Source organism: Zeus faber (genome assembly GCF_960531495.2).
Source record: "Zeus faber genome assembly, chromosome: 16".
In the NCBI taxonomy this organism is placed as follows: Eukaryota; Metazoa; Chordata; class Actinopteri; order Zeiformes; family Zeidae; genus Zeus; species Zeus faber.
Genome location: NC_137202.1, coordinates 23,310,075 through 23,332,248, shown reverse-complemented (window position 1 = coordinate 23,332,248; position 22,174 = coordinate 23,310,075). Strand labels below are relative to the sequence as shown.

Below are 22,174 nucleotides of genomic sequence, written 5' to 3'. Positions count from 1 at the left end.
TGTACTGATACTGTAGGTGTCAGAGCTTTTCAAAGAGTACCCCTACAGTGTACAGCTACAGAGTACCGCTACAGAGTACCGCTACAGAGTACCACTACATGAGTACCACTACAGAGTACCACTACATGAGTACCACTACATGAGTACCACTACAGAGTACCACTACAGAGTACCGCTACATGAGTACCGCTACAGAGTACCGCTACAGAGTACCGCCACAGAGTACCACTACAGAGTACCACTACAGAGTACCACTTCATGAGTACCACTACATGAGTACCACTACATGAATACCACTACATGAGTACCACTACATGAGTACCACTACATGAGTACCGCTACAGAGTACCACTACATGAGTACCACTACAGAGTACCACTACATGAGTACCACTACATGAGTACCACTACAGAGTACCACTACAGAGTACCACTACATGAATACCACTACATGAATACCACTACATGAATACCACTACATGAGTACACCTACACGAGCGCATAGGGCCGGGCCGGTTACTTCATCACCGGGTGATTGGCGGTTATCGACAGTCATTGACAGACACACAAAATAATTGCAAGCTGATAATCTTATTCTAAAATGTATAAAATAACCTACGTTTCCTATAAATATACGTGAATAATTTCATGTATGCTTAAACACCACACTTTCCTTCTGAAACAAAGCCGACAATACTTCTCCCTGCAGCGATCGCGCTGTCTCTGAAGTGCACTGTCCTTGCAGTTTACCGTGCATTGCAAATAGCATCGTTTTTAATCTCCCCTTTGCCGTAGACTATGTCATAATAACGATGATAATAATAATAATAATAATAATAATAATAATAATAATAATAATAATAATAATAAATTATAGTGATAATGAAGACTAATTTGGACCAGACCGATGAGGACGCATTAAGAACGTATCATGCATATTAATATCCTGCCCTGAAAATAAATGTGCTGCTCATCTGGACTTTCTCTTCAACTTTTTCCCACCGGCTAAAAAAACTAGTTTATTCTGGAATATGACGTATTAGAACACCATAGTTGCAACCTTATCCTCCTGCCGTGATTATAAAAACTAACGTCGGGAAAAGAGTTATTGTCTTCTTTCTCCCACTAAAACCGCACAGTGGCCCCTGATTAAATATGGCTGTTATTCAACCTTATATTCTTCTATTTTATCCAAAGTTGACAATTGATATTTGGATTTAGAAAAAGAAAAACGCCCTGCCAAGACAATAATGCCAATCGATTGGACTATTGGGTGACGATCGATCGAAAGCGAAAATTTTAGGACCAGCCCAGCCCTGGATGCCTAATTCCCAAACACATGCGCCCTCGTTTTCTAGATCCGGAAGCATCGGTTTAATCTCTCCTTTTTGGAGTCACCCTCCACAATCATAAGGTTATTCCTGAAATCAGTCCCGTCCTCGCTTTTCAATCAGACTTTGTTTGTAGAGCATTTCGAAGAGTTCCAACTTAATCCTCCCCATTTTGATTTAACTGTGGGAAGAACTCGTTTAACCCTCACGCAGGGTTAAACGAGTTACTCCTGAGACGTTATCGCACCTTTACCGGTGGCTTCCATCACGCCAATGTTAAGTGATTTTCAAACACGCTGCCCATTAGATGTGTGGGTAAGTCGGATATCACCGAACGATGGGAGTGAACTGTTTCAGATGGTGCCTGTTGGTGACTGTGACTCTTGCGGCTCAGGCCTTTCTGGTGGAAACAAACTATTTCCAGAAGGATAAAGGGGCGCTAAATAGCTGGGAAACCAAAAAGGGTGAGACAGCAGAGAAACCAGCTGAGGGTTTCTCAACGGTTTCTCTAAGCTGTGTGCCGCAATAAAGACTCCCCACGACTCTTTTGAATCCCCCTCTTTAATCTGCTCTTAATTTCTTGCGTGGCTCTCATCCTAGATCCATATTTTGCCCAGTGTCACTTTTGGCCGAGTGTGCATGACTACCTTGCAGTTCAATGGGGCTCGCTGCAGACATGTCATATTTTGGTTTACCACAGCAAATCTCGAGCCGGTATCCGAACACAAAGTGCCGTGGGCCTGTTGTCCGGTCAGTCCCATCGCGGCAAGGGGGCCGCTGTCCTTTTTAATGGAGTCAGCGGAGGAAACAAAATTGAATGTCCGACATGGAGAGGACTTCACCCAAAAAACCCAAAACAAATAATTGCATGCTGAAATGTTGGAGCCGGAGAATTGACGTGTTTTGTTAAGGTCCTAGGGTGACCGCAAAGAGGTTTGGCCTAAAATCTCCCTGTTGCCCCTCAAGGAGGGTGAGCCTGTTTGTACAGTTTGCGGCTCCTATCTCAAGCCCCTTTCACACATGCAGTCTTTCTCAGCAATGTTCCGAAACCGTTCCCGCTTAGGGTCATGTGTGAAGTAACAGTAACATTGCAAGGAACAAGCATGTGAAGTAGGGGTGGAGCCATATCAGAACACGGTGTCGGCAAGGCACAAACAGTGGATTTTTTGGAGACACTGAGTGGGGGGTGAAAAAGTGAGTTCGAAACGTGGCCTTCGGCTGCAAAGACGAGAAACTGGAACACGTCCAGTCTCTATGGAGAGAGGTATTTTTGTTCTTAAATTTAATTATTTTTCCTTTAGAAAATGCCGCTCACCCTAAACGGGACTTTTTCAGTTAGGGGTGCAGGGACATCGGGCACAAGCGCTTCGCGTTCCCACCGGCTGCAGCGTGGAGCCGGAGGAAGCGAGCGGACAGGGAGAGAGAGAACAGGTGGAGAAAGTTCCTTCTCGGGAGGCAGAGAGTGTAGGACAGGTTGAAACTGATCACACTGATTTAGTAACATTAGGCTAGGGTTAAATTTAAAAAAAAAAAGGTTGGCGGCATCTCCGTGAGTCCCTGATAACAGTGTGTTTTTATTGTTAATGTATTTATAGTCATTGAATGAAACAGAAAAAACAAAAACGGGCGTAACCGTGCGTAACGTGGACGCTTTCTCTGAGAGCCGGTAAAAAAACCAAACTGATTCGGATCGTACATCCGTTGCCGGCAGATTGTCCAAACGATTGCACCTACACTGGAATGCATTGTCCCTTGCCCCATCTATTTTGAACTGTGTGTGAACGGGGCTTCAGAGGCTCAAAGGTGTGAGGTTGCTCTACGTGAATTGCCGTTGGACGGGGAGTCGAGAGACTTTGGTGTGATAGAGATACGACCGCCCGGGCGTCTCATCTGCATTTGGAAATACAAGATTTCAGTGAGATTTGTCCGAGCATCCCTGCGGGGACCATCGGTGCATTTCCAGTGTGGATGGAGATTTGGTGTTTTTGGAACGTAGACAAGCCTTCATTTTTTGAGCTGTAAAGACTTTGTGTAGCCATCACTGCTATAACAACATAAAAATACTATAACACGCTAATAAGGACACTATTACCAGGGTCGACTGTATGCATCCACGTGTGTTTTAAAAACATTTTTCTCTCGCTGTTATTCTGCTACTGCTGGGGGTTTCATTGTGGAAAGATAAATCACCCATTTCTCCGGCAGAGATGTTAGGCGCCGCCGTCGGCTTTGTTTTCGTTCATTAAGTGTAAGGCACTGGAGCGATGGAATGCGCCATCGCTTAAACAGGCTCATCTAGTCTTCACAATATATTACGACGTAGAGTCCGTTCTCTGGAGAGGAGTTAAGTACCCCGTCCACGGTTTTGGCGTGTTGATCTACAACCTTCTCGGGGAGGACGGCGGTCGGCAGCGAGCCCCCTCGTTCGCTTAGCAGTCTAACCGGCCGCCGCGCGCACACACACACACACACACACACACACACACACACACACACACACACACGCCCACCCGTACGCTCCATTATGCATTTCCTGGGTGGCTTAAAAGCAGCTCGCTGTTTTTAGAACATTTTGGAAAGTCAGCAGTTAGTACTGCCGCATTCAAAGAGTCTAAAGCAGAGACGGGGGGGTGGGCAGAGTGGCGCAGTGGTGGAGGCGGAGAAACGATTAGAAGAGGGAAGAGACGAGGGGAGGGACGGTAAGAGAGACGGACGGATAATGTGGAAGGACCTTTAGCACGGAGGTCAGGGGGAATCCAAACGTGTAGACAATAATTTGAAGTTCATCAAGCATATCAAAGCGACACTCTTGCATTCGGGATAAAACCCCCCTCAAATGTTCTCAGACCTCATGTTGTGAGATATTTTGGGCCCTACCGTAATATCGTCGTTAATTCTAATTACGGAGTTGCGTCTCAAGACATGACAACGTCCTCACTTCTTGACGAAACGGCGACCACTGCGAGACTCTAAACGAAAATATCCAATTATCCCAGACGGACAGACAGACAGACAGACACACAGACAGTGCAGTGATAATAGTGACGGTGAAGAGAGGCAGAAAGAGGGCTGCTGTAATTAGCAGTGGCAAGGGCGGAAGGGGGTGGGGGTGGGCGGCGGGGGTGTTGGGCCAGGGAGGGGTGGAGGAAGGCGTAAATCAGCCTGGTGAAGGACAGCTTTATGTGCCCCTCACAGCCCAAACTATCCGATTAACGAGAGGAGAGAAACCTCAACCGCCTTGCCACCCCCTCTATTTTTCTTCCGCTATCTTGCACTTTCAGAGCACATAAATCACTGACTTTTAAGTGTCCACTCCAACGACGTGATAGATAGCCGCTGCACAATCCACCCCCCCCCACCCCACCCCACCCCTTCCCAACCCTCGCTGTTATTTTGGAAATGTTCATTGTGTAACGAGCGCCGCACCGTATCACCGGGGCGAGGAACCGGCTCACCGACGGGATCGGCGAGATCTCGCGTCGGTTTCCATTCCAAAGCGCCCCACTCTGGGAATAATAGCGCGTGGAGCTCCGTTTGGGGCGACGGAAAAGAAGAAGAAGATGAAGGGGAAGTGTCAACAAAAAAAAAAGAAACAACAACAAAACAACACGCCGACTTGAAAAGATGTTTCTGTTTTTGCTTTTCGGATTTTATTGCATTGAATGAATTGAAATGAAATGAAGCTTGCAAAGACTGACTGTCTTGAAACGCAAGCGAACAATGATCGACTTCGACTCAGTGTTGTGACTCCCAGCACTGGATCAAACTGGCACCTCATGGTGATGGCGTGGAATCACAACGCCCCTGCCGATTCCTGTCTTCGGCAGCAAGTCCACGTTCTCATTTCATGTGATGTTGCACAAGGGTGTTAACTGTTTGTTTGTTTGTTTGTTTGTTTGTTTGTTTGTTTTATCTGCAGCACTGGTAAAGGGGGTATTTCCAGGTTAAGCCATTTGTTTGCATCCAAAACTGATGAACCCTTGTTTAAATAAGTAACGTGTGTGTGTGTGTGTGTGTGTGTGTGTGTGTGTGTGTGTGTGTGTGTGTGTGTGTGTGTGTGTGTGTGTGTGTGTGTGTGTGTGTGTGTGTGTGTGTGTGTGTGTGTGTGTGTGTGTGTGTGTGTGTCGGGGCATCGGTTTGATCTTCATACCTAAAGGCCACTGGTTTCAGAGAGTTTACAGAGGTTTAGAAGGTTTGGTTGATGTTGTAAAAAAAAATAAAACTTATTAAACGTATCTTTTTTTTTTTTTTTTTTTTTTCTGCGGGCAACATTCCCCCGTTGTAGTAAATGTTTCCTCGGATATTTCATTCTGAGCGGATAGAATAGTTACCGTAGCTCCGGCTCCATTCTGTGACTCCTCTGCTCACTTCTAGCCAAACCCACAGGCATCTTTCGCTGGAAAGAGTTTATTTTTAAAGATGGCTTCCGTCAATAAAGGACTCTCTCTCGCTCGCTCTCTCATTCTTTTGCTTCCTCTGTCTCTCTCCATCTCTACAACCGATCGGTTTCTCTCTCTCGCTCCCTCGCTCTCCCTTGTGTCTGCTCGTTTACTCTCCCACTCCTGTTCTCTTGTCTAAGCGAGCGCCATTATCCACCTAAACAAGATCTTCCCAGCTCGTCCTGCTCTTATGCACTTCACAAAAGAGAGGAGAGAAGAATAAGAGATGGAGGGGGCGTGGTGGCGGTAACGTGAGTGGGCCGAAAAAGGGAGATGTTCCCCGAAGTGAAGGCCCCTTTGGGTCTGCTATTGGGGAGACAAAAAAAAAACAAAAACAAAAAAAAAACCACCCTGCTGTATGTGGGTATCGCGCTGGGGAGCATAGCAGCACAACCCCGCAAAGCGGCTTCGATTGTCGAGACAGCTGTGCCGAAATGTTCACAGACGCAGCTGGAATTTTAGAGAGTGTTGGTTCTTTCTGTGTTTATTTTAGACAAAAGCTGGACAGGCAAGAAGTGAAGGAGACGCCAAAGAGAAGGCGTTTCAACAAAGTCTCCTCTGCTGCAGGGTGCAGTCCATGCGTTTCGTTGTGCAAATGGAAATGTTTTCACGGCTTCACGGCTTTTTTTTGTTTGTTTGTTTGTTTTTCCCTTTAGGGAAATATATATACATGGAAAAATGCATGTTTGCAGGGGGGATCAACTAGCCAAGCGGAGCTCCAGTGGAATTAGGGAAATACGTCTTCCAACATCTCAAAAGCGAGTCTCAAAAGAGTTAATCCATACATCTTGCATCTTTGTTACTAAGTGGGAAAAAAAAAAATCTTAATGGTTTTAAATGCAGCTACATTTAGACTTTTACCGTGCTATAACACCAAAATTAGCTGGTATACCCGGGTTTTTTAAATGCAGGTAAACCCACTAAAAACAGCCGATCGACGCCATTCCCATTTCCGGAGTGAACGAGTATGCCTTGCTTTCCTTTTTCTGGTGTGTCCTGCTGGACGTCATGAACACACAGCTGGAGCGGCTCGGAGCCCGGCAGGGAGCGTTGGGGGCTCGTCGCAGCGGTCCCCACAGAGCGATCCCCACACCCAAAACTCTTCATGGTCCCGCATATGGGAGAAAAAGTCAACAACTTTGGAGTTAGATTTTCGACTCTAAATGGGATATGAAATGACCGATTGATACAACTTCAACACGGGTCGCATCGCGCCGGGCGAAAATTTGGGTGTCTACCCGGGTGTTATGTTTCCTTCAGAGCCGATAAATACCTGTGACTATTGCAGGGCCATTTGTCCTGGGACTGACATCTGACACCCACGAACACCTGACAAATGCCAGATGTTAGCGGGTGTTACCAGGTTTTTAGTGCAGTGGGAACGGGGTATTATTTGTGTTTGCGTTGGTGCTGTCGGGTTGCCAGTTCAGTCAGCTGAGTTTTGTTGACGGTAGAGTTCTGACGCAAGATATTGCCGTTCCTACTTGCAACCCCAAACGCACTTCGAACTCATTCTGACTTTAACTGCGGGGGAATCAAAGGGAAAAAATCTTCAGAGGAAAGTGACTGACTGGCTGACTTTGAAACCTTGCATGTTGTTGTGGATCGTGTGACATTGCGCTGGGTTTTTATTAGAATGGAAAGATTATTCAGTTTAAAACCTACAATGATGCACATACACATTTTTTTTCTCCCTCTCTCTTTGATTTCACCGTTTCGCTGTGGACGGGGGGGGCTAAGCAAGGGGGTAGTCACGGTCAATGGGCAGGTCGCCCACTGACGGCTACAGTAGGGGGGGTTAACACTGACTTGGAATTCTGTCACACTGACTCCACCATTTCCTCCACGCTCAATGTCTGCACTCCTCTGGCTCCCACATCTCCGTCCACGGCTGAAAAGACTTTACGGATGAGGGAAGCCAAAGTGCAGATGTGGGCGAAGGAGGCCCCAGTGTGTTTTTTTGCATCGGGGAAGACGCAGTGGATTTCTCTGCACGCCAGAGGAAGACAGTGTTCACACGACCAGGTTCTCCACGGCACATAGTAAATGTAATGCCCGCTGGCGGGGGAATGTTTTGTCTAGGAAAGGCACGACAAATCTCTGCGTGCCAAAGAAAAAATAACGGTCCGCCTTGAGTTACACAGCAGTTGAACGTAAATTGTACATGCCCGCTCCATCTCTTTCGAGATGGAGGTGCACGTTAAAGACTAAAAAGATGGATGACATGATTTCTCGAAATGCTCCGTAGTCATCCCCAAATGGGGACCATAGAACATTCAGTGTAGCCGAGGCGAGATTCCAAGAACAGCAGACACTGTCATAAACAATGCACATCTTTATGGAATAGATAAAGATCAAGAAATGATAATACTATACGACTCTACTACTGTTATGCTAAGCTATAAAAAACGTAATTTTCTGCATGACCATGCACTGGTGAAAGCCATGTGCGTTTGACGGCTCCGGTATTGCTCGCGTGGATGAAAGTCAAGGTGAGACGAGTCTGCTTTTTCATCTCAAAAACAACGTGAAAGGTTATAACTGGCAAATAAATCCTTGAATAATATAGGATTAAGATGGGCAGGAGGGGGTATCATCCTTTTAAATGTTTTCCAATACCGTCGTCTACCGCTCACCGCCCTCTCTTGAGTCAGTTTTTTTTCTTTTTTTTTGTTGTTGGTTTTTTTTCGCTGATAAAACCCGCCCTCTCGTCTGCTGACTAACTGACCCATATAACAGTCAGTGGGACACGCCGCCCCTAATGTGTGTGTGTGTGTGTGCATGTGTGCGTGTGTGTGTGTGTGCTCGTGCGTGTGTGTGTGTGTGTGTGTGTGTCTGCCTGACTGCTTCAGAAGCTGCCGTCTGCAGAACATTAGCTTTGACCAGAAGGACCAATTAGAAAGATATCTCCTGAGAAGAGATTCTGTCTTCTCACAGTGGCGAAAACTGTACAAGCTCCCTCTGGTGGAGAGCGGTATCCCCACAAGGGCCGGAGCGCTGCGGTTGGCTCGGGCAATCTCTTACCAAATCTTGGCATAAGGGAGATTAATATGTGCTTGTGGGGGGGAGGGGCTGTGATTGGTTCGGTTGATTGATTGAAATGAGTGATTTAAAGAATACACATTATGTCTTGAATAGGTGTTGCACAAGAGGCGGATCAAGCCATTTACCGGAAGTTTGGAGTGCCGAAAAATAAACAAATGACATGCTGTGAATGTGGATCGCCAGCTTCTACTTGGGAGGAATTTTAAATAGAAAAAAGTGTTTCGTTGAAACATTTCGAAAAAAAAAAACAACCAACCAACCGGCGCCCTTGTGTCTGTGTTCCAGGTGTGCAGCGTCAAGGGTGTGCCCTGTTCAGGGCCCTGCCGTAGCCGCCCACCTGAGCGACCGGGACACTTTATTTTGGATTATTATACGAAGGGAGGAGGAACAGGAGCAGAGGTGTTCAGTGGAGAGGAGAGGAGAGGAGGGGAAAGGAAAGGAGGAGAGGAGGAGAGGAGGGAACCCCCCCCCCCCCCCCCCTCAAGCCGTGACAAGATGGCGCAGACTGACAAACACAAAGTCAAGAGGCAGAGGCTGGACAGGATCTGCGAAGGTGAGACGGACCCCCTCTTCTCCACCCTAGACACTCTTCACCTCCTTGTTTTCGCTTTCGTTTACTCGCCTTGAGCTCAGTCGGTCGGCCTCTCTTCCCCACTTTGAACCCCACACACACACACTTTTCCTGGGTTGTCCTACCCCCTCCAAGGTTAAATCCTCATCCATAGACACTGTTGTGTCCGTCGACACGGTGCCCTCGAGCAAGCGACTTTGGGAATGGGGGAGGGGATCAATTCTGTGATGATATTTTGTGAAAGGAACCGCAGACGTATCTCACGGTGGAAATTTGGGCCGCTGCGGCAGTGAAGTACGGAATACGCTCGAGATGAGAATGGGATGGATCATGGATGGATCAGGGAACAGGTCATATGGCATGAAGAACGCGCTGAAGATAGATGGCGGCGCGTTCTTCGCGGATTTCAGGCAGCTCGGAAGAGCCCCGCCTCGTCTTTTCCGGGGAAAATGGCGGCGGGGGAGGGAAAAAACGCGGCAAACCAGAGGTTTTTTATTTTTTTTTTTTTTTTTTACGGTCCCAGCGATCTACGGAGACGTTCCGCGGCGCCACTCGCCGTTGCAACGCAGGCACAGTCACTCCCGACGCGCACCTCCCAAACAGCACGCCGAATCGTGCGCTCGCTCGCTCACCGGCGTGTGGGCGGCAAGCGAGCGCCGCCGCTCATCACCCACTATTGAGCAGAAGTGACTCAGTTTACCGTCAGGAGCGAGGGGTGGTTTCCGGTAGGTTCAGAGCCGCCCCGTCCCTCGGTTAACAGCACTCAGACTCGCCGAGGGGGATCGCCAGCCGCCGGCAGAGACGCTCTGGTTCAGTGTGTCTGAAACGGAAGTGATGCGGTGTGGCGGGGGCGTAATGGAATGATGCGCTCCTCAAAGCCCTGGTATGAATTAGAACCGTGCGAGTGCGTTCAGGGTGCCTCCCGAAACGCACCGCCGCCCGTTTCGGCTGGGAGCGCCGTGCCAGTTGCATCGCTCGTCCCCTCCGTTACATCATCTTTGCTTCCTTTTTCTTTTTTTTTCTTTTTTTTTTTTTACACCCTCGCGAAAACCACCTCGGCACTCTCACGCTCGACTCCGCGAACAATTGGTGGTATAATTTCGTCGAGGATATTGATGGGGGCCTATCCCTCTCGCTCTCTCTCTCTGCGTCTCTCTCTCTCTCTCTCCTCCCTTGTATCACCCTCTGCCCCGGGAAGCGGAGCCACGGTGCGGAGCCTCCGAGCCCGTCGAAACCGCGAGCACCGGGTTTTCCGGGGAGCCCTGGGTCTCTCCTATCGCACCGTCCATTCTTTGTGCACGAGGAGGGAACATCCCTCCGCCCCTCTCAGATGCCCGCGTAGCATCGTGCATCGTCATCCGTCATAAAACTGCGTATTCCTCTGCACCCCAACCCCACCCCCTCCGCCCGCTCCTGGCACCACAGGCAACCTCCGCAGTGTCCAACGTCTGCCCTGCTTGTCGACAATTAGGTCACACAGACAAAGATAATGGGATCCCCCCCCCCCCTCTCTTCTTTTTCTGGTGCAGTTAGTCACAGCTGCTGCTGCTCTTGAAAACGTGAAGTGGGTGATTCACGTCGAGGAAGTTAAAAAGATCAGAGGCTGGCGAAGGCGGGGAGACGGAGAGAGTGTGCACGATTCCCCCCCCCCCCACCCAAAAAAGGTTGATTTTCCCTGCATCTGGTGAGCCACCCACCTTTTCATCTGCACACGGCGCGGTCGGCAGACGTGTGAAGAAAATGATTTAAAGTTCTCTCATCCCCCGTCTCAATGGGCGCGAAATAAAGAGTCTGAAATTACATCACTTCTAGACTTCAATATGAGTTTGTCCATTATTATTATTTTTTTGTTGTGATTGTGACTTCGACCGCGCCCTCGATTGGGCGGCACGTGGCGCCCTGTGATTCGCTGTGCTGTCGTTTATTTATTTTTATTTTTTTTGAGACCTGTAAGCCCACAAGCAGGAGGATTTGTTCGGTACAAAGTGCCGCATGTATTCCTCTGCTCATACTAACTGCAACAGCCTTCACTGGGAAGATTTCGGGGCTTTTCAGAATACCGGAGCGCAATTAGTCCTTCTGTTGTGTGCTTGATAAATGGCCAAAGTGTGTACAAGTGCAATAAGGGACTGTGGCAAACAGCTGTTGCGAGCATCAGTTCTCTCGTTCTCCCTCTTTCCCTCTCTCCGTCTCCCCTCCCTCTCCATCCTTCTGTCTGCTCCATCTGTGTACCCAGCGTGCATTGGCTTGAGTGGCGCCGGGAGCCGTTGCCACCGTCGTTTAGCCAGAGCTAACTTACCGATGGAGGCAGGGACGGGACACGAGTAGTGGCGTGCCGCGAAGTCGTTAGAAACGTCAGCCCTGAACGTGGTTTTCGTGCAGTAAAAATCAGCGCTCTGATCGAAACACCACAAGGTGGGAGTAGTGGAATTTGTTTTAAAGTGGCAAAATCCCACCCCCCCCCTGCAGGAAATGGGAGAGTGAAGTATTGTCACCATGCCCAGATTTGGGGGGCTGGGGGTGTGCGGAGGGCTCAGTGTTCAGGGTGTTTTTCAACACAGAGCCAACCCCCCGAAAACCATCTACCTCTCCGGTTGGCCCCCCTCCCCCTCTTCCCCGCAGCCTTTCCCATCCTGCCCCAGCCTCTGGCAGCCAGTCCTTGTATGAAGTCATCGGAGCGGTCTCCGGTTCTGCACCACCCCCCAACCCCCCATGGGTGTGTTCCAGGCTCTTGGCCAGAACCTACGGCTCCTTTATGGGTTAGGCAGCGAGCGGTGAGCGGAGGGGGGGGTGGAAAAAAAAAAAAAAAAGAAAAACAAGAGTGCCATTTTTGGACCGAGGTATGTTGAAAAGAGTACGGGACAAATAAAAATCACCAGAGGGCGGTGCCTCTGTGCGGTTCAGCCCGGCCCAAATACAATCCTTACAACTCACAAACTGAATGGCGTGTGCGTGTGTGTGTGTGTGTGTGTGTGTGTGTGTGTGTGTGTGTGTGTGTGTGTGTGTGTGTGTGTGTGTGTGTGTGTGTGTGTGTGTGTGTGTGTGTGTGTGTGTGTGTGTGTGTGTTCCTTTGCTATTTTGTAAAATGTATTTTTTCCTTTTGCCTTTTGCGCTTGACTGACAGTTGTTGTGGTGTTTGTACTCTAGCTTCTCGTAGGGCTGCGGTGAAAGTGTGCTGGGCTGAAGAATAAATAAATTGTGGCACAGTCAGTCCGGCGAAAGGATGGGTGGGTGGTGGCGGCGTGACCGGAGGCGGCGTGGATTGGTGGCTGATTGGATTGTAATTTGGCAAACTGCTCACATCTACTGTATGCTGTCACCCTTTACAATCCATTTAGTCCCGATGTAGATCCATTCAGAGTGGCATAATCCTGTTGCCATCCCGTATCCACCAACAGTGTACATTAAGTGTGTTTAATGTGCGCTACAATGCCTGCGACAGCCATATTCTTTAAGCCGTACAACCATTGTAATTTTGTTTTCAAGTCGCCACTTCCTGTCCCCGGCTCATGCATAAGTCAACACGTGTTTAGCATTCAAATCATGCCCCCAGTACATGACGTGTCGGGCTAAAGGGAGGAGGTTGTTTTTTATCCCTGTTGCGCCACAGTATCCATTTCTAGTTAGTCTTGTCATTTATTCATGTATGCATGTCAGGCCAAGGCTGCAGTTTTTGGTTGGAATTTGAGCGTCTGAATGGAAAACAGCATATTAATGAAGGACCATGGCCGCCGCTGTGACGGACGCCCGTCGGCAGGCGCGCAGAAAGAGGTTCAAAGGACCGCCGAGATATGCCGAATATGTGCACATTTGCCTGTGTTTATGTGAGAGTGTTGAGCTCGTCGAAATCTTGGGTGGGTGGAAGTAAGAGGGGGGGATTCCAAATAGACTCGATGTGAAACCCCTCACCGAAAAAACACATAGGCACATAGGCAAACACAGGCACGCACGCAACCTGACACGCGTGCCGTGCTGTACAATTCAAATATGGACACACACGCTCACGCACGGGCTGACCCACAGTCTCTCCTCTGGTTGAGCTGCATTATTAATTTGGAGGCAGGGAGCGAGGGACTGAGTGACAGAGATGCAGGGGGCTTATTAAACATTAGGATCCGTGGCGACAGATTAGACACAAATCTGATTAATTAGTCTTTTCCTTGTGTCCAACACGCTGCCACCGAGTACCCACGGCAGACTGATTGCACCTCCATCCCCAGAGTGTAAAATGAACCGCGGGTGGAGAATTTACACGAGTTGTGTTTGTCACGCCAGAAGATAGTGAAACTCTGTGTTTCGCGCGTGGAACACTGTACGAAAGCTATAAGAATGCCGAAGAATGTGGTGAGGAGCCAAAATAACCACGTGCCACATCATTGCGTCATTGCCGCTCTGTGTTTATGAACTGGACTCGTATCGTACACTGTAGTCTTTCTCAAGGCTTCACCGACCATTCCACGTCGAGTCTTGGTGAGCTTCTGCTGCAGCGGTATTTTGTTTGTTTTGAAATCCCCGGCTTAATTCCTGCTAAATCCCTCTGTCACACTGAATCTGGCTTTGTTTGCTTAGTCTGGCAAATAGAGTAGATCGAGGGATTTTTGAATTTGGGGGTTAAACACTGTTTAGTTTAACATGCAAAGTGCGAATCCTGAGTGCGGTGTGAGATGTCCGCTGTGCCATGCTGAAGGTGTAATAACTGGACATACCATCAAGGGCTGAGATACCAGCCGTCGCCTTCCACACACGTGTGCTCAGGCTGCACCAATATTGGTACTGGGTGATTGCATGGCGGTATCTGGTGAATTTCCATCATACATACGTCAAATACCCAGAGCCATGTAAAAAAATGTTGGATGTTAAACAAAAGTAATAGGATGTGATAATAACCTTGGGTATGGACGAATACTCTTCTAAAAATATTCATCTAGCATCAAGCATTTTCGTCTTTTTGATGGCGTACTTCTCCCCTCCTTGTATCCAACCCTGATTTCTTAATGTCAACCGTAGCCGGGTTCCTCTGACCTTAACAATATGTGCACAGTCATCGCACCAATTTGGTTTGATATCCTTCTCAGCCGCAATCCCTCTCTTCCTGTTATCCTGAGCTGACATCAAAGGGGGCGCTTCAACACTCGACGATTCGCACTTTAATCCCCCACTAAATGCAGAACCTTTGATTGAGAGATATTTTAGGGCCCGCTGCTGCCGACATTCCTATGCATTTACCTGAGACCTCACTGTGATCTATACAGCATCGCTCTCATTGTGCTGGTCTTTGGGGAAATTGAGATGTTAGGGGGAAATAAATGCTGTGCTATGTTGTAATAATAATAATAATTATTATTATAATATTGTTATTTTTATAGCACCTTTGAAAACACAGTTTACAAAGTGCTTTGGCAGATGAAATCAGAGTGCTCAGATCATGAATTTAAAAGGCACAGGAACATTAATAAATAGGAATTCAATTCATTCATTCAATTGAAAAAGCCCATAAAGAGACAATAGAAATAAATGAATACTTAAAAAAAAATAAGAAATAGAAAATAAAGAAAAGGGCCGACATCACATAAAAGCATATGTATAAAAAATTGGGTTTCGAGAAGTGAAAGAAGTAACTGACCCTGCTTGCCAAATCTCCTCAGGCAGATCGTTCCAAAGCCGAGGGGCCCCTGATAGAAAAGGCGTGGTCACCTTTAGTTTTTAGACCTTGGAACAGCCAGAAGGGCCCAATCTGAGGGTCTGAGGCTGCGCACCGGCTCATATGGGGTCAACGTATCTGTCATGACCCAGATGTGCTTTAAAAGCCATCAGTAAAATTTTAAAATGGATTCTGAACCCAACAGGGAGCCAACGGAGAGAAGCCAGGTTAGGGGTGATGCGACGTCGTCTATTGGGACCGGTAAGAAGCCGAGCTGCTGCGTTCTGAACTAGTTGGAGGCGAGCACTGTGAGCGTAGGGTTGACGGAAGCAAAAGCTTCCTTCCTTAATGACCAATTGGTAAACCACGTATCCAGTGACAGGAATGAAGAGAGACAGGTTTGTACATTTGCTGAACCTTACAACACATTTGTCTGAAGAATAATGCTCCAGCTGTAGACTGGTATGTTCTGAAATATATTTTCAGATATTGTTTTGACTTCACGAGTAGTCCAAAGCATCATCATTTCTCAGTGGGACGTATTTTGTTTTAGAAAAACAGAAATATGGCCCCGTTGTGGCTCCTGTGGTTACCCAGCTTGTAAAGCACACCGTTTTTTATCATTAATGGCGGTTTGGAAAAGTTTTTATTATTCAGAATTGTCTCCTGTTGTCAAAACTGCCCCCACCCCCCGAAGCCCTCCCACCACTTGGTCTTCCATTCCCTCTAGGGGACGAAATCCAGATTATAGGGCCTGTCTGAGGGAAGCGGATCAGAGTAGCTTTGTCGGAAAGGTTGTTTAGCTGACGATTGGTATCAAAAGAGAATAAAACCGGTTGTGAAAATGGCTAACATAAAATATGAGTTTCTGTGCTTCCACTAAAACAGGTTTCGGGTTTTTCTCACAATTATATAGAGTGTTCTATTTTTATTGTCTCAAAACAAAAGCTAAACAACGAAACGCACACAGGTATATCTGTGCAACAAATAATGAACTATATCATGCTTGAAATGCCAATGTCTTTCTGAGTTGTGCGTTGCTATTCCATGTTTCTTTTTCTGTCTCCCAAATTCAACATGTGGGTCGCGCCATCTTACACTTAAAGTTTTGTCGGTTGATTTCCGATTTTCTCTGTTTTTATCTAGAATTGAATTACTCTGTAACACAGAGAGCTTCAGATGCATCAAGGACATTTTAGAGTTGGTTATGCCGTTCTCATGGTTGCACGAGGCCTGGAGGATTAGTGTCCAATCACTGTGGATTTGATGTTTACTGACAGCGCATGGGACTTAGCAGTGACAACTGTATTCATTTCAATGGAGCGGTCCGCTTTGGCTCGCCTCTCCTCCCTCTGGTCCTCCTCTTCTGCGAATCTGCTCAGGCAAATAACTGGGTGAGTGAGTGTAGCAGCGTATTGACGACACCGCACTTTCAGCCTCAGGTAAGTGAGTCCTCGAGCAGGGTGGGTGAAGGGCAGTGGAGGTGTGTCCTGTCAATCATTGGCAACACAATATAAGGGCCCACAATACAATTTTATCTGGTTCACGCGACGTCACAGTGGGCTGCAGAATTAAACAGGCTTTATTTAGACGGTAATCCCTCATAGCAATCGGCGGAGGGAGTAAAATGTCCAAGAGAAGGGATGGATAAACCCTGCTGGATTAGTACAAGCCCCAGCCCATCCCAACCCCCTAACCCAACCTATCCCCATCTTTCTTGGTCTGTTTTCCTTTCTATGGATGGTCATGTCAAGCTAGCTTCCTGATATTGTCTCTTCCACGGAGTAGTTTGGCTACCTCTTCTGTGGACGGAGGTGGTGTGTTAGGGCGTGTTTGAGCGTGGTGTCCTCTTTCCTGCACAACGAGCCAGTGTGACCAGAGATTAATTATTCACGGATCACCAGCCGGAGGGGAGTCACCTGATAGCACGGGGAGCTCAGGAGACCAGAAAATATTACAACCTGATATCAGGTGAAACAAAATACTTTGCTTCATCATCTTTTCTTTTCGTCTGTTACTCATCCTTTTTTTGGCGTTACGGTAAATGAATACTTGAAAGGGAGCAACTTCCAGCGGTGCAAGAAGTGTTTTTTCCTTTTTGATTTGTGCCAACACTGTCTCCTTTTTTCAAATTTTTTTCAAATGCTTGTCACTAACAAGCAGTTGAGTCTTGGTCGTTCCCACAGTTGGGACACTCTCGGGGGGAATGTGGGTCAGTGGGACGGGGCTGAGAGTGTCTACGACCAGCAAGCAAGGGTAGCAGGCCGGCGGAACTCCCTGTCACACGGGGAAGGAGGAGGCTGGTACGAGCCCCCACCGGGAGTGCGTCCCCCTGACCTGGATTTGAAACGCGACCCATATTCCTTCCAGGACTCCCTGTACGTGCAGGGCTACGGCGAGCGACGCGATCCCCGGACTCTGAGAAAAGGCTCTGTGCCGGAGCTCAATCATTACGAACGCCAACCAATGGCTCATCATGGATCTATCGCAAACCAGGACTATTATCCCCATGACCCATCCATGACTCCCCGCCCACCGGAGGGATTTTACCGGGCAGAGCATCAACCCGCACCGCCTCACCCACATCCGCTCAGCAGGTCAGGCTCCCATTTTGGGATGAGTCCCGGGGCTCGCACTGCATGGGATCAGGGACAGGGAGGGAGAGCTCCTTCCTCACCTCTTCCACCACCTCCTCCACCTCCAATTTCTCACGAGATGAATCGGCTTTATAGGGAGCCTGGTGCTGTCGCTGCTACCCCTGTTGCTAAGATGATGACAGATGGTCAACAACGCATCTCTACCCGAGACCCATCTCCATCTCACTATGGTGTGGAGCACTCCTCTCCCCGGTACGCCAGTGAGCCTCCACCTGGTCAACCAATCTACACGGATGTTAATGGCCGCCCCATTGATCCACAGCAGCAGGCTGCTGCTACCTGTCTGGTGGTGGATCCTGCTAGTCAGGGCATTATTATGAGGCAAGACACTGCTTCACCCTACACCATCCAACAGCAGCAACAACTCCAGCAACAGCAGCAACAAATTCAGCAGCAACAATTACAGCAGCAGCAACTTCAGCAGCATCAGTTGCAGCAGCAGCAACTTCAGCAGCAGCAGTTGCATCAACAGCAACTTCAGCAGCAACAACTGCAGCAGCAGCAGTTACAGCAGCAGCTACAGCAGCAGCCATTGCCACCTCCAACATCTATGCCCGCCTATGACCCAAATCTGCAACTGGTGGCTCCACCTCCTCCACCACCTGCCCAAGTCCAGGCTCCAGCACCTGCTCCTGGCCCAGTCAGTGTTCAGGTAGCTGCATCCCCTGCTCCCCCTCCTCCCACCACGCCAATCCCCGCTCCCCTCCCAGCTCCCCCACCAACTGCTCCTCCAACACCTGCACCTGTGGACCCCAGGAAGACTGCTGACCCTGAATTCCTGGCACTGCTCCGAAACGAGGGCCTGTCAGAGAGCACCATCTCCTCACTTATCCAGCAGGGCTTTGATTCCACCAGCATGTTGGCTGTCATGGAGGAAAATGATGTTCGAACCGTAGCCCCAAACCTTGGTCAAGCACGCGTACTGTCTCGTTTGGCCTTTAACTGCAAACGTCCATTGGATGCTCCACCTGCCTCTTCCCAGCCACAGACACCCATGAGGGGGCGTTCCAATAGCTTTAGCCACCGTTCAGACATCTACCACCAGCAGCAGCACCACCAACATCAGCCACATCCTCCACAAGCTATAGCCATGGACCCACATTTGATGGCCCCGCAGACCCCGGGAGCTATGCAGACAATATCCCCAAGGATGGGAGAGGTGATGGGAAGAAGGCCAAACAGTGCCCCCTCTCAACAACTTCTGGAAGCCTCTGGGAGCTACCCTGGTCCAGTCCCTCGTACCCCAGGTCCATATTCTGGGTCCTTGGTTCATGTCCAGTCACGACCCATGTCTGCCTATTCCCAACATCCAGGAATGGCGATGCCAATGCAGGGTATGCAAATAATGCCACAACAGATAACAGGATCAATGCCTGCCGTGCCAGGGTCTATTCACCAAATGCCAGGTATGCCACAGCAGATGCCATTGTCCATGCCAGCCCTACCACAGCCTCCACAGCAGGTACCAAAGGCATACTCAACTAACTACACAGTGCCCATGGAGCTCATGAAGAGAGACAGGAACTTGCCTCCCTTGTCGCCCATGCACAGCCCACATCCCAGTCCACAGTTGATGCGTAAGGCTGGGGGACCTGTGCCTGACAATTCTTTAGTGCCCATGGGGGGGACCATTCAGGGCCAAAGCGCTCTGGTGACTAACCAGAAGCTGAGTCGTCGCACTGGACCACCAGTCATCGTGTCCACCATGGCTTCTCCTGATATAAGTACATGAATCTTTTTTTATCGTTTCCTTCCTCGCCTTCCTCTTTTTTTTCCGGCCTTATAAATCATTAACAATATTTCACTTATACACTGTACCTCTCTTCTTTTAAAACGACTGTTATCCAGATTACGGTCTAATGCCCCCCTAAAGGGAAAACTTGACACTCTAGTAATCTATCCACTGACCTACATTTGGTTTTTATCCTTAATCAATACTTATATTTCTGCTGTCTTAACTGATAGAAGAAGATAAAAATTACCTGTAATTTTAAGATTTACAGGCAGAAGTTCTCAGTCATCTGATGTTTGATGAAACGGCAGAGAGGCATCTTCATATATCAATTGTGCGTATATAAAGACACGAGCATTTGTACGCAAAGTTAGCAAAGTACTTGTAATGCTCTTCAACCTGAGCACGGCACTGACCATGAATCGACACAGAAACCAGAGGTAGTAATGGTTTATCTACTGACCCTCAAAAGTCTTAACGTTACTGACAGCTATAGAAAGTTGTTACTGATATTGCAACTATTCCATTCATGTACAATTTGGGCTGCAGGCTTTGCTCATAGAGGACTCTTAAATCAACTAGTCAGGGATTTCAAGGCATCAAAGCATCACAAAAGATTAACAGTGACTTATACATTTGGACAATGTTCAAGGCAGATCTAATTTTGAATGCCACAAAAAGAAGGTCATAACTTCCCCCGCTGGCGGCGACTTTGACATAAAACCGAAACTACATTTAATTTTGACACTTTGACAGTTGTTCCGATTTTTTAATCATCTCAACTTTCTATTCATAAGTTTAACACCAGATGACAAAAAACGTTTTTGTTAATTTTGTTTTTTGTAAGTACCAGTAGAAATTGTGTATTTTTAATTGGTTAAATTTTTGTTACCCATAAGTTATGTTTCAATACCAACATTAGAATTATTTTTTAATTATTTATGAGCTCATATTTACGCTTCTAATCTTTTGAGCTATTCTTGTCGCAATATTTCACAGTTCAATGCAAAATGGCGTTGATGAGACGCAGTATTGCAGATATGGAGGTGCGGCTGGAACAGCTGTCGGTTCTCATTTCGAAGCATCTTCAGTTTCAACGACATTGCGGTGTCTCTGAGTGACAGTCAATCTGAAAGAAGCATTATTCATACAGTGCACTCAAACAGCTTGCAAGTTTCCGTACCCTATTTAGAGATCTTTAATGCGAGTGTTTTTCCGTTCTACAATTGCATGTGCAAGTGTTTTAATGTATTGGTGTGTAGGCGCCTGGGTGTGCAATGGTGTGTACAGCATTTGAGTGTTTTTTTTTTTACTTTCCTGTGTCTGTGTCCATTTGGAGAGACTTGGGTTTGGAAGTGGTCTGTATGTACCCAACCCCGCCCTTCCCGTGTTGTGCTGTACACTATCTCACTGTCGTCCCCAAGCCCCTATTGTTGTAAGCATGGATGTCTTGTTGCATTATGCTAATAACAAGCGCTTTAGAGTGGCCTAGAGGGGCTTTTAGGCAGATGGTGCAACGCAGCCTTCTTTCAGCCCTGCTTCCGACAAGGTGCACAACTGACCTGTACAGAATGGCAATTAGCTGTGTCCTTTTGTTTGTCGCAAGGTATGTTCCCATTTACACCGTCTCCAGCCAGTGGGTAAAGAACGCAAAAATCCTGTTTGATTTAAAAGGCCCCCATAAAAAGTGAAGGGATCTATTTAGAATACAAAGGAAAGAAAAAACTTGGGTTGAAGATAATGTGTCCGCATTGTTTTTAATTGGATACATTTTTCTCAGCATTATAAGGGAACAAAAACCTTTCCTGTTCCCTATTTTTATATACATTCATATTTCATTTCGGTATTTTCTACCCAGTCTCCAAAATGCTGAGCGCTTGTGTCCAACATGTGTCACAAACAAAGGAAAAATTATAATTTATGTCAGTGCAATAGACAAAAAAAAAGTTTTATTCTTTTACCTTTTTCTTTGATTCAGAAACTGGTTATATACTGTAACATGAGCTTTAGTTAGTAGTGAACTCTAAAGTCCTGCCTTAATGTATTTTTTTATTGATTGATTGATTGATTGTTCGATGTAATTTATGTTTGTTTATTTGTTTATTTATTTATATTTTTAAGTAATTGCCCAAAACCTTCATACTTCACATCCATTTTGTGGGCTCTGACACCAAGGTTAGAGACAGACATTACTCAAGCAAATATCTATAAAATGGAGCCCATTTCATTGAGTTGGCTGAGTGGAATGAGTCGTTGCAGGTGATAAGCTGACCAGCCTCTGACTGACATTACCGGCTCACCAGCTTACACCGCTGGACGGATGAAATCAAATTACGCTGCTCGCTGCCACCCTGCGATTGTGTCCATTTCTCTGTGCGTGTCGTAATGAGAGCAGAGAAGGGCTCCATAATCCTTGGGATCTTCCCCTTTTGACGCCGCCACTAAACCTCCGATTTTCTCATTCGCACAGACCGGTGTCATCCCCGGGTACGAGCCTCTGACAGCCAGCTAATGGGCTCCAGTCGACAGAGAAATGACTTAACTGAGGCCGTTTTGTTTGTCACTGTGATGTTTAAGACTAAAGGGAAAGATATTAAGGGAGAGATGGATGTACGCTTTGGGCAAAATATTATTATGTCTGCCACACACTCAATAACACACCCATAAACACACACACACGGACACGCACGCACACACACACACACACACACACACACAAACACGCATGCACACCCCCTCCACACACACACACACACACA

At 47.5% G+C, this 22,174-nt stretch overlaps 1 protein-coding gene across 3 annotated transcripts in view; it reads left to right on the top strand.

Moving 5' to 3' along the window:
- The window catches only part of LOC307242650 (C-terminal-binding protein 2-like), a gene marked incomplete at its 5' end in the record, with an annotated part of 57,803 nt that overhangs the window by 11,204 nt on the left and 24,425 nt on the right, over positions 1-22,174 (top strand). For 2 of the 3 annotated variants that reach the window (XM_080017177.1, XM_080017178.1), the window contains one exon: positions 9,310-9,367. The exons of the other annotated variant lie outside the window; for it this stretch is intronic. In XM_080017177.1, coding sequence (XP_079873303.1) covers positions 9,310-9,367 — 58 coding nt within the window. Of the gene's footprint in view, positions 1-9,309; positions 9,368-22,174 lie in introns of those variants that run through there. 3 annotated transcript variants of the gene reach the window in all.